Genomic DNA, 12129 nt, shown 5'->3' with positions numbered 1-12129 from the left:
CACTGATGCTTGCAAACAAAGGCTATAATTCCTATAAATATCTTATACACAGAAGAGGAGAGGGATCAGCTTAAATTCAGATCAAACCAGAACAAATTTAGCCAAACACTTCTAGAAGTGAGATTACAATGAATCCTTATTTCATATAAATGTGTGGTAATTACCTGTCTTTTAATGAGCATACCTAAGACATGGAAGCAAATTTTACTATTTTTTTTGATGGTAGGGAAAAATTGATTGTTTTATATTCCATTACTTATTTTTTAGGTCTGAATGACTGGGAGATGCTACCAACTAAATGGAAAGGTCAAATGCTGAATGTTCTAAATACATGATAATTAATAAAGCCTTGTTATTTTTTTTTTTCAGAACTTTTAACAGAAAGCAAATCTATGACCATACATGTAAATTATTTAAAAAAACAATCACACATACACAGCTTACTGGCTACATTTAGTGAGTCTTCATCTTTATTTTTATTTTCACAAGGTAAAGAGAACCAAATTGTATCATTTTTATATGCTTATTTGGAAAAGCAATACTTTATCAACAAGATTAGTAGATTTTATAACAGAAATTACTCACATCAACAATTACATGTTTTAGTTATTCAGATAAATAAAGCAACATTCAGTTTCATGTTCACATATTTCAGTATGTACCAATTTGTTTATACAACCTTGGGTAAGACAGAGGAGGGGTCACATTACTGTGTATTCCAGCTAGCACAACAGGCCTGAGTAGTTCTAGATATCACTTAAAATCACTCAATTTGCCAGAATAATCCACAGCTAAATCCAGGAAAAGTGGAAAAGCTAGATGGGCCATGAACAGGGACACTGTGTAAAATTACACAGCCTGTGCATTTTAAATGGGTTCCTAGCACAGGGGCGGGCAAAGATATGTCCCATTGTGGTTCCAGCCCAGTAAAATACTGCATCTTTGCGTAGTTAATTGGTTCAGGGAGGATGCCTTTTTGTCACTTACACAAATGTATCATGGTTACCAAAAAGATTGGTGCTAGAAGAAGAGACTTTCTCCCAGAAGAGATCCATAATACGTTATTTCACATTCACAGAAAAAGAAGAATCCAGCAAAGCTTTCATGTTCTCACTGAGCAGAAATATCAGTATTATGAAAAGTTATACTGGTTGTCAAATTTTAAAAAGAATTTCCAGTAAGTACAAAGGCAGATTGCTAAGAACAAATCTGGCACTGAGCCAAATGAGAAGTTTGGATATCACAAATCTAAATTTTTAATTTAATGCTACAATTATAGCAGGTGTAAACACAGCTTACTAACAATTTCTTATAAGATTCTTTCTGTTTTAGGAAGTCAAAGTCATTTGTGTCATATTTACATATGTGACAATGGTCCCATTATATTCTAATAAAAGTTACAATGTATATTCTCTCACTCTATACAAATTTATCATATATGGCATAAGTGTTAAAACATTTGCATCATTTTTAAAGTAGTAAAATATTCATTTGAGAAAATTTTCTCATTTGAGTAATTAATTAAGTAACATGAACAGCACTGGCTTGCTAAGACAATCCCCATCCTAACTGCTTTCTTTTCCATGCTCTTTCATATTTTCATCCTTTAATGAAACATTCTTATTTTTTACTGTGAGCTATCTGAAAGACTAGTAGTTCTTGTGGAAGAAGGGAGACCAGCAAATGAAGCAATAAAAGGAAACGTGACTATGAACAATATTAACTTTTAACTAGATAATTAAGAAGCTTACCAGCAAGGACTCTGGGCTTTATCTGAAAACTCAGAAAAGTTTAAATGACTTAGGCCACCATTTTATATAACAGTTAAGAAATCAGATACTATCAGTAAAAGGATTATTCATTTAATAAAGTCTAATTTTCAGAGGTCAATTCTGAATACTTGAAAATAATTCAAAATATTTGAATATTTCAAATGCTTACAAGGTTGTATTCCATTGAATAGAATAGATAAATTCCTTTCATATGGTACATGTATTTAAGTAGCAGACAGTTTTCAAGCAACTACTTGGTAAGTCATAAACATTACATTTTATATCATGTCTTTTCTTCATATATTGATGAAATGTAGGATTGTACCTAATAGAAAATTTAAGATGACTAATTTTACAGAACATCATATATTAATGATAAAGTCACATTCTAATTACTTATTATTAAATTAATTAAATACCTTTTGTAGACTGGTAGGATTTAGCTGAGTTTTGTCTATTATTTTCACAGCAACCTAAAAAAAAGAATCATTAAACTCTATTTGAAAAATGCACATTTTAATGAATAAAACTTACAAAAAAAAAAGAACTTTTGTTTCATTTCTAACTAGATATAATTTAGCTCTTTTTGAGTGCTCACATAATTAGATAGTAATGTTTTGATAATTTGGCAGTCTGAGAATATACTCCATTGACACAAGTCTTTAACCTTTTGATCCTGAGCCAATGAAATTAAAGCTTTGTTATTTCTTCTAAGTTTCCTCCTTTAGAGTAAAAATCATCCTGTATCTTAACCTTTTACTCATGATCTTGATAACCAACAATTATAGGGGGAAGTGGCTTGTAAACTTACAGTAAGTTAAATATTATGTGAATAAAAACGATTATGTTGTTAGAGAGACTAGATACCCAAGCTTACTTAAAGCAAACTGACAAAATGGATTTGAATATCTAAGGCTCTACCCAGTATAGCCTGTCTCTGGCTCCTGGGGTCAGAATAGACAGAAAGAATCAAATTCAATGGGAAATGACAATGATATTATATACAGAGCAAAGTGAAAACTTAATAAAAATATTTTCCTTGAGGTTTTTTTGTTTGCTTGTTGTTGTTGTTTTTGAGACAGTATCTCACTCTATTTGCCAAGGCTGGAGTGCAGTGGTGCTATCACAGTTCACTGCAGCCTCGACCTCCTGGGCTCAAGTGATCCTCCCACCTCAGCCTCCCAAATAGCTGGGACACCACCACACCCAGCTAATTTTTGTATTTTTTGTAGAGCCGGGGTTTTACCATGTTGCCCAGGCTGGTCTTGAACTCCTGGCCTCAAGCAATTATGTTCACCTCAGCCTCCCAAAGTGCTGGGACTGCAGGCATGAGCCATTGCATTGGGCCTAATTAAGATTTTTAAAAATAATATCCTAATCAGATCTAGTAAACGTTAAACAACACAAATGTTACGTGTTTATTCAAATAAAGTCTTTAACCCTAGCAGACAGACACATATACACAATGCACATATGTATAAATATATAAATTCTTACTATATAAATACATGTAACTTAAAACACATGAGATTTTAGAACTATAATTATCTTATTACCTGAGAAAATCACCTGTATAGAAATAACTTGTTCAATGTAGTCTCTAAACAAATACAAATTAGTAGGTGACTTTCTACATATTTATACCTAACTTATCTCAAGCATTAAGAACTTTTGTTCCTGGGGGTTGGGCAGCAATGGCAGTCAGAAATGTTCACAGAAATCATATAATGAAGGTCAGAATCTGAGGAAAGCTCATCCACAGCACAACTGATTTATAAGAGATAATAATATGTAGGAATGATTCTTTTCTAAACATTAAAAGGTCAACTTTTATGCCATGATAAACCTCTACCTATTAATGTTCCATTCACACACACCCCAGTGTTTACCCTATTGAAACTGTCATTTACTCCCAAACATGAGCTACAGGGAAGCTTGAACAAGACTCCAGAGAGGTCCAGGCAGATATTAAAAGGCACTGTGCAAACTTACCTCTCTACCAGTTAGAACGTGTCTTGCCAATTTCACTTTGGCAAAATTTCCCTTCCCTATTGTTTTTTGTAAACGGTAATTTCCAATGTGAGGCTGTTCATCTGTTGCTGACGTAATGGAGTTTCTACACCGGGGTATGTTCTGTCTGCTACTTGACTTGGTAGGCTGGATGTGTGGTTCAGTATATCCATCCACAGATGTATGCTAAGAAAAAGTTTACAAGATATCATTGTTAATTAAATTATATTATAAAAGGACAAGTAAAAAGAGTACAAATAATTATCAGTACCAATTTATCTTCAATAAAAATATATTGTACTACATCCTTTTAAAGTTTCAGCGTTCTATTTATAATTTCTTCTGGAATTCAGCTCCCTTTACCAGGCAGAGTATTATTGTTTAAAATGAAATATTCAGGCCAGGTGTGGTGGCTCATGCCTGTAATCCCAACACTTTGGGAGGCCAAGGCAGGCTGACCACTTGAGGTCAGGAGTTCGAGACCAGCCTGGCCAATACAGTGAAACCCCGTCTCTACTAAAAACACAAAAATTAGCTGGTTGTCGTGGCACATGTCTGTCATTCCAGTTACTCGGGAAGCTGAGGCAGGAGAATCGCTGCTTGAACCTGTGAGGCGGAAGTTGCAGTAAACCAAGATCACATCGGTGTACTCCAGCCTGGGTGACAGAGTGGGACTCCATCTCAAAAAAATAAAATATTCTACATGGTTTTAGGTATATGCTTTTGATTTAAAACTGTAAATAAATAGCCAGAAGCCTCACAAACCATTATTCCTACAAAGATGTTATCTCTTTAGGTTGTGACGACAGTATAGTTCAGGGCTGCTTCATTTAAAAGGCAGAATGTTTTTATTGCCAAGGCAACCTCATGAGTGTAAATCTCTTTCTCAAAACTAGCCCAGCCATTTGTCATGTTCTTGCTTCCATGTGCTGGGCATATAACTCAAAGAACTGACCAATCAGCAGCCTGCCTCAAGTATACCTGTAATTAATTCCTGCCTAACCCCCTCACCCAGCTTATTATGTCCAAGCGAAAGCTATCTATAGTCCTGCCCAGGTCCATAACCTATCCATTGCATCAGTGCTGTTCTTGAGGCAAAGATGCCACTTTGTCTCGTGATCTCACACTAATCTACAATTGCAATGGATAGCTGATCCTGTTCACCTATGGACTCAGCACCTAAATTCCCAGGTGAAGCTGCCTAACCAGCTCTGTTTCACCAGCTGTGATTATTCCTGTTCTTGTCTAGTTTTGTCCGCATTTTGACATACATAAAATTTCTAGCAGTTTTTGTGAAAATGTTGAATCACACATGATAAACATCTTTCTCTAGCTTCTTAAAAAATTGTTGAAGAGGAGTCAAGCAAAATAACAAAGGAAAGGATACCTTTTGACTGGAAAATGACTAATTCAGAGTTATGTTGTCCCACCTATAGAAGCAACAGCTTCCTAAAAAATTGTGATCTTTAAAGGCAATCCATTAAAGAGGAATCCATTTACCAATCTCATGCAAAGCATGATTCAAAGTCATTTTTTTATTTGTTACTACTTTTTAATTTTATGACAATTTTTTAAAACTCAGCTTAGGATTAAGGGTTTTTGCTGGGTCTTATCCACGCCTGCAGCCTCTGGCCTCATTCTGAGTTACATGATGCTTTGGTGTACTCTCACTGCAACCTGTACTTCCACGTATCACAGTATGCTTTCCATTGTACTATCATTATACATTTACTTGTCTGTCTCCCACCACCCTATTATAAACAATTTTAGGGCAGAGATGCTTTCTTTTCATCTTTATATACTCAACACATTACAGGTTACCAGATACATAAAGCGATAGTTTTCACAGTGTTATCCTTGGACCAACACCATCAGAATTATCTGAGAACTTGTTCAAAATGCAAATTTTCTGGTCTTGTTACAGACCTACTGAATATGAAACTCTGGGGGTAGGGTCTAGCAATCCATGTTTCAACAAATTCTCCAGGTGATTCTGATGCATGCCAATATTTGAGAACTGCAATGAAAATGATGTAAAAAGGAGTAAAATATAAAGTTACTCACTGGCTCTTGGAGACTTTTCTATTATCTCGGTAGAAACAAGATATTTTAATTATAGTACTTAATTTCTAAGAGTTAACAGACTGCCATTATATTTCCTACAACTAGTGCTTCTTTACCTGAACTTGTTCTTCAGGGAATGCTGACTTCTCCAACCTTTAAGATGTATTTTTTTTTTTTTTGAGACAGGGTCTTGCTCTGTCACCCAGGCTGGAGTGCAGTGGCATGATCACTTCAGCCCTTTCAGAGCTAGGACTGCAAGGCGTGCACTGCTACCCTTGGCTACCTTTTTTTATTTTTTTTTTTTTTTTTTTTTTTTTTTTTTGGAGAGATGGAGTCTCACCATGTTGGCCGAACTAGTCTCAAACTCCTGGGCTCAAGCAATCCTTCCACCTCAGCTTCGCAAAGCGCTGAGATACAGGCATGAGCCACCGCATCCAGCCATTCATCTTTTAAGATTAAATATGAGTATCTCCTCCACAAAGTTTTCTATGTCTTTTCACAGAGATGATTATTCCTCTTTTCTGTTACCACCTGTATACCCAATATATGCTTCAACTATTAGAACTCTCACACCACCTTCTAATTACTTATCCGTGATCTGTGTTTACTGCTGATTTACAGTTCCTAAAGCCCCATAACTTAATATAGTGTTAGGCACAAAGAAGGCATTTGATATATACTAACAAAACTGAAGGGATTTAGGGTCCTTATACTCCTAGTACCCTTATAAAATGACTTCTGAGGAATGCATCCATGCTGTCCAGATCTTTGATGCATATAAAAGTTATGCATTAAAATACTTGAGTTGTAACTCAGCTCCTAATGCTGGTTGTAGGCTATATACTGATACAACATCACATTTTGACGGACTGTATTATTAACCCCAAATTTTCATACCCTTTGCCATGTAAGTTTTCCAGGACCCTCCCACTGAGGGAGGCGTATTTTCCCATCCTTTGGGTTCAGTCACATTATTATTATTATTTTGGCCAATAGAATGAGTTAGAAATGATGGTATGCAAGTCCCAAGCTAGACTTCAAGAGGTCTTCCTGTGTCTCCACTTACTTCTGCCATCACTAGAAGTACTTGTCCAGGGTTGATACCAGAAGGATGATAAGAAATACATGGAGCAGAGTCACTCCCAGTTAAGCCAAGATTTAATCAACTGGCCCCCAGCTGACTCCAACTCATGAGAAATGATGAGCGGTTCTTGGTTTAAGCCACTGAGGTTGGGATGATTTGTTACATAGCAATGTCAGTACATATGTAATGCTACCACTATTTTTAAATTAAAAGGTAAACACAAGGGAAAAGATAGGGAAAAAACTTATGAACAATTAGAAGATTCTTATCAGACATGTTTAAATTTTAGCAGCATCTGGAAAGAAAGATGAGGGAGGGAGAGAGGGAGGGATGAAGGGATGGAGGGAGAAAGGGAGAGAAAGGAGCAATATATGGTCAATTCCCTAAGGAGAAACCTTTGATTGTAAACTGTATGGGGTCAGAATCTTTATTTTGCATCCCCATCACCAAGTATGGTGTAACATAGAGATCGGCAAAAGATTCTTAAGAAATCATACCCATGGGCCTATAGGCTGTAGTTGGTCAACCCCTGGTGTAACATGTCACATTTTGGGATACAGGTTTAAATTGTTTCTCAATGATTTTTTTTTTTAAGATCTCCTAGCTCTCAACAATAAACATGATCATTTATACACAATACATTCATATGTCTTAAATAAAAAATCAGAATATACAGCATATATTTTATACTATATATTCTGATTATAAGATGTCCACCAAAACAAATATTTTCAAAAAAGTATATCTTTCATTAGGATTGCTTCAGCATCACTTAGGAGACAACCTTTCCTTGGAAGGACTCTTTGAAGTACAGTTTGGGATAGCTGTTCTCACTCTTTCCTGATCTACAGCTTAATTCTCAAATAGAAAATGTGGCAAGAACATGAATTCAGCTCATGCTAGATTGAACAGTGAATTTAATTTAGAACTACCTCAACCCTAACGCTGTTAGATAGAAGAAATTATGTTAGCTCAATTATAGCATGTCTATGAGTTTTAATTTCTACCTTTAACCGAAAACACAAGTTCAAATCCTGTCTTTCTTTCTTCAAGTTTTCCCCTTAATCCAGTAGACCGTGAATTCCTTCATTCTTTCTATAACAGTGGCAATGTGACCCTAAAGCTTGCCCTGAGTGTGCAGTGTAGTCAAAGTAATCAGAGATAATGATTTCATTAGTTCTTCAATGCTGCATCCCATGAAGCACCAGACTCAAATTCCTGAGTAATAAGAGAATTTTCCCTGCCTTTAATACTGACTGAAATGCTGTTCTTCTACTCACTAGCTATAAATTTGCTTGGTGACTGAATATTCAAATGCTCCTGAAAAGTCAGACCACATATTAGACCTGAAGGTAGGCTGTCACAACACTGCTCTCAGGACTTTGGAATATGCTATTTTTGTATACCACGCCACCCTATGGCCAAGTGATATTAGCACCAATATAGGTGATCACAATTTAGAAACAATAACCAAACTTTCATCTCTCAAAGTCATTTTATAAAGGAGTAGGGAAGTTCTGCTTCCAACAAAGAATAAATAGTTTGTATCTAGCTAAACCTATCAGCAGACAAAAAAATATAATCTGTAGACAAAATATTAAAAACAATTGTTTGAAGGCTCTCAAGAGCCACATAAAAGTAAGCAAAGTCTAAAGGGGAGTTGATCCTTGAATGAAGAAAAATTTCAGTGTAAAATTTGAGTTGTTATAGTTTCTGGCTGGGGGCAAATTCTGGCCTACCTAGCTCCATGTGACTTAAATTCAGGCAGATAAAAACCATTTTATCAGCTAAAGGAGTCTGAGGATAGGTTTGGGAGCTAACAAAATGGCTGGAACGTAAGAGAGGAAACCTTGGGAAAAAATGAAGTCATGGAGAAGAAAAATGAAATCTGTATATTAATTACAGGTGTTTTGCTAAGTCCCAAACTATGTATAAGCAAGCGAACCTCCAAGGAACATTTAAAACAAGATGGTTAGAAGTGTAAGTTAGTAAAGTAGATACTTGACCTGTTGCCCTCCACAAGGGAGGCTGAATTTGAAGTTTGAGTTGAACCAAATTAACTGTCTGCTAAAGCAAAAATCAACACTTCAGAAAATAATTAAATTCAGAGTCTCTGCAGAGTATCAATAAATATGTCCAGTATATAAGTAAAACTTACTAGACACATGAAGGAACAAATATGATTCATTGTCAAGAGAAACAATGGTCAACAGAAACAGACCCAAAGATGACCTAGAAGGCAAGAACTTTAAAGCAGATATTATAAATACATTTTTTAAAATAGAGGAAAATATGGTTAGAAAGAATAAGTAGGGCTGTGTGTGGTGCCTCACACCTGTAATCCCAGCACTTTGGGAGGCCAAGGCGAGTGGATCACGAGGTCGGGAGATCGAGACCATCCTGGCCAACATGATGAAACACCATCTCTACTACAATACAGAAAAAATTAGCCAGGCGTAATGGTGTGTGCCTGTAGTCCCAGCTACTCAGAAGGCTGAGGCAGGGTAATCACTTGAACCCGGGCGGCAGAAGATGCTGTGAGCTGAGATTGTGCCACTGCACTATAGCCTAGGCGACAGAGCATAAAAAAAAAAAAAAAAAAGAAGAAGAACAAGTGGATGGGAAATGTTAGCAGAAAAATGAAAACCATAATAAAGAGACAAATGGCTATTCTAGAACTAAATAGGACAATATTTAAAAAGAAAAATTCATTAGATAGGATTACAGTAGACTGCAAAGAAGAAAGGGTCAATGAACTTGAAGACAGATTAATAAAATTTAGCCAATCTTCAGAAATGAGACACAGGAAGACTGAATAAAAATAAACAACGCCTCTATGATCTGTGGTGGGTCAATATCACATAAACTGTCACATGTAGAAATGGGGCCCAGAGAAAAAGTAAAAGAAAATACAGTGAAGAAAAGGCACTTGAAGTAATAACAGCCATGCAATTCCTCCAAACTGTAAACTCTAAGAAGGATAAATACCAAAAAAAAGAAAAGAAAAAAAAAAACCTGGTGTAGGAAGATCACTGTCAAATTGCTGAAACCATGCATAGAGAAAAACAAAAACCTTAAAAGGAGTCAGGGAAAAATGACACATTCACACATAGGAATAACAATACAAATGGCAACTCACTTCACATTAATCAACAACAAAAGTCAGATGGCAACATTTTTGAAGTGCTACAGAAAAGACAAAAGCAACCCAAAATTCGTTATCCAGTAAAAACATTCCTCAAAAAAGGCAAAAAAAAAAAAAAAAGAGAGAGAGACAGAAAGAGAGAGATTTTTAGATGAACAAAAACTGAAAGAATTTGTTGCCAACAAACATACACTATTAAAAAATGCTAAAAAAAAAAAAAAAAATGAAATTAACCATAGAGGGCAAAATAAATCTATACAAAGGAATAAAAAGCTCTGGAAATAGAAAATATGTGGGTAAATAGAAAACAATACACATTTTTCCATCTCTTCATTTCTTTAAAAGACATATGACTGTTTAAAGCAAAGCATAATACTGTATGTAGAACCTATAAGCAGAAGTAAGTATGTATGAAAACAAAAGCACAGAAGTCAGGGGAATTATAAGATCTTTTCATTTCATCTGAACTGATACAATATGAACTCTATGTAGACTATAATCAGATATGGATAAATTCTGTCTTCTCTAGAGAAACTACTGAAAAAAAGAAGCTCCAGAAAAATGCAAAGGCATAGGTAAAAAGCCAAAAGAGAGATTAAAATGGAATACTAAATAACTCAGAAGTAGGCCAGAAAGAAGGAAGAGAGGCATGATACCAATAATAACAACAGCAAAAAACAGATGACACAAAAAGAAAAGCAAAATTATAGACTTTCAATCAAACATATCAATAACTATATTTAATACAAATAGACTAAAAAATTCAATTTGAAGAAAAAATTTGTTGAATAAAATTTTAATAGATCCAATTATATGCTGTTTCTAAGAAATGGACTTTCAGCATAAAGACACAGGTTAAAAGTAAAATGATGAAAAAAGATAAACTATGCAAAATACAAGCATAAGAGAGCTGGAGAAGCTACAATAGATAAAATGAACTTTAACACAAGGGGCAAAATAAAGAAAAAATAGATATTTTATGACACAAGGAAAGGAAAGAGAGACATTTTATAATGATACAAGGGCCAATTCATCAACAAATATACACATCATCCTAAATATGTATGCACATAATAAACTTGGATATGCAAAAACTGACAGACAAAAGGTTGAAATAAAGACAAATCTTCAACCACAATCAGAGATTTCAACATTATTCTCTCAGCAGCTGAAAGAACAACTATACACGAAAAAACAGTAAGGATACAGAAAATCTGAACAACACTATCAAGTTATGGAAGGTTACAGATTTCTTAAAGCACACAGTTCTTAAACTCTAAGGACCTTTTTCTAGATCTCTTAAGCTCTTCCCATAGACATTTTAATTCTCTTTATTGTCTTTTTATCAAAGTATAACTTAAACAACAGCTACTTTGCCAGGTGCAGTGGCGTTTGCCTGTGGTCCCAGCTACTTGGGAGGTTGAGGCAGGAGGATCACTTGAGCCCAAGGGTTCTGGGCTGTAGTACACTATGTTGATCATGTGTTTGCACTAAGTTCAGCATCAATATGGTAACCCCCCAGGAGTGGGGGGTCACCAGGTTGCCTAACCAGGGGTGAACCAGCCCTGGTCAGAAACAGAGCAGGTAAAAACTCCCGTGCTGATCAATAGTGGGATTGCACCTGTGAACAGCTACTGCATTCCAGCCTGGGCAACACAGTAAGACCTTGTCTCTAAAGAAATAAAAAATAAAAATAAAAAAGAATAGTTACATCTTATATAGGAACATGGCTGAAGACATCATTAATTATAATTAATACCTACTTCATAAGGATCCAAGCAATGAATCTGCCTGAGTTTAGTTGTCAGAAATATTTCTCGGACTTGGTATGCTTCCTCTATTGTATTATTATACAATAATGCCTCCCTCTTTCCCCTGTTTGGCATTTCAAGGTGAATTTTCATTTTAAATAGTACAGTGGTGGATGCTGTCAGTGACAGTGCCTTTATGAGTGACAAAAATGTTTTAACAGCTGGAAAATAATGCTTATGAAGCACAGAAGACCTGTGATTCTCCTCCTCTATGTTCCTACTGCACTTGAAACTTTCTTTTAC

The 12129-nt window shown here is 35.4% G+C and overlaps 1 protein-coding gene across 12 annotated transcripts in view; it reads right to left on the bottom strand.

Annotated features, from left to right (window-relative positions):
• The window catches only part of MARK1 (microtubule affinity regulating kinase 1), a 126469-nt gene that overhangs the window by 72492 nt on the left and 41848 nt on the right, over window positions 1-12129 (bottom strand). For 11 of the 12 annotated variants that reach the window (XM_032289285.1, XM_032289287.1, XM_032289286.1 and 8 more), the window contains exons 2-3: window positions 3765-3968; window positions 2192-2245 (exon numbers count right to left, since the gene is read on the bottom strand). In XM_032289285.1, coding sequence (XP_032145176.1) covers window positions 2192-2245; window positions 3765-3968 — 258 coding nt within the window. Of the gene's footprint in view, window positions 1-2191; window positions 2246-3764; window positions 3969-12129 lie in introns of those variants that run through there. The other variant, XM_032289297.1, reaches the window with a different exon arrangement.

This window comes from Sapajus apella, unplaced genomic scaffold (assembly GCF_009761245.1).
Source record: "Sapajus apella isolate SASKATOON/1434 unplaced genomic scaffold, GSC_monkey_1.0 scaffold22, whole genome shotgun sequence".
NCBI classification, from domain to species: Eukaryota; Metazoa; Chordata; class Mammalia; order Primates; family Cebidae; genus Sapajus; species Sapajus apella.
Note: the sequence above shows the minus strand (reverse complement) of the source record. Positions and strands in the feature narration are given on the sequence as shown.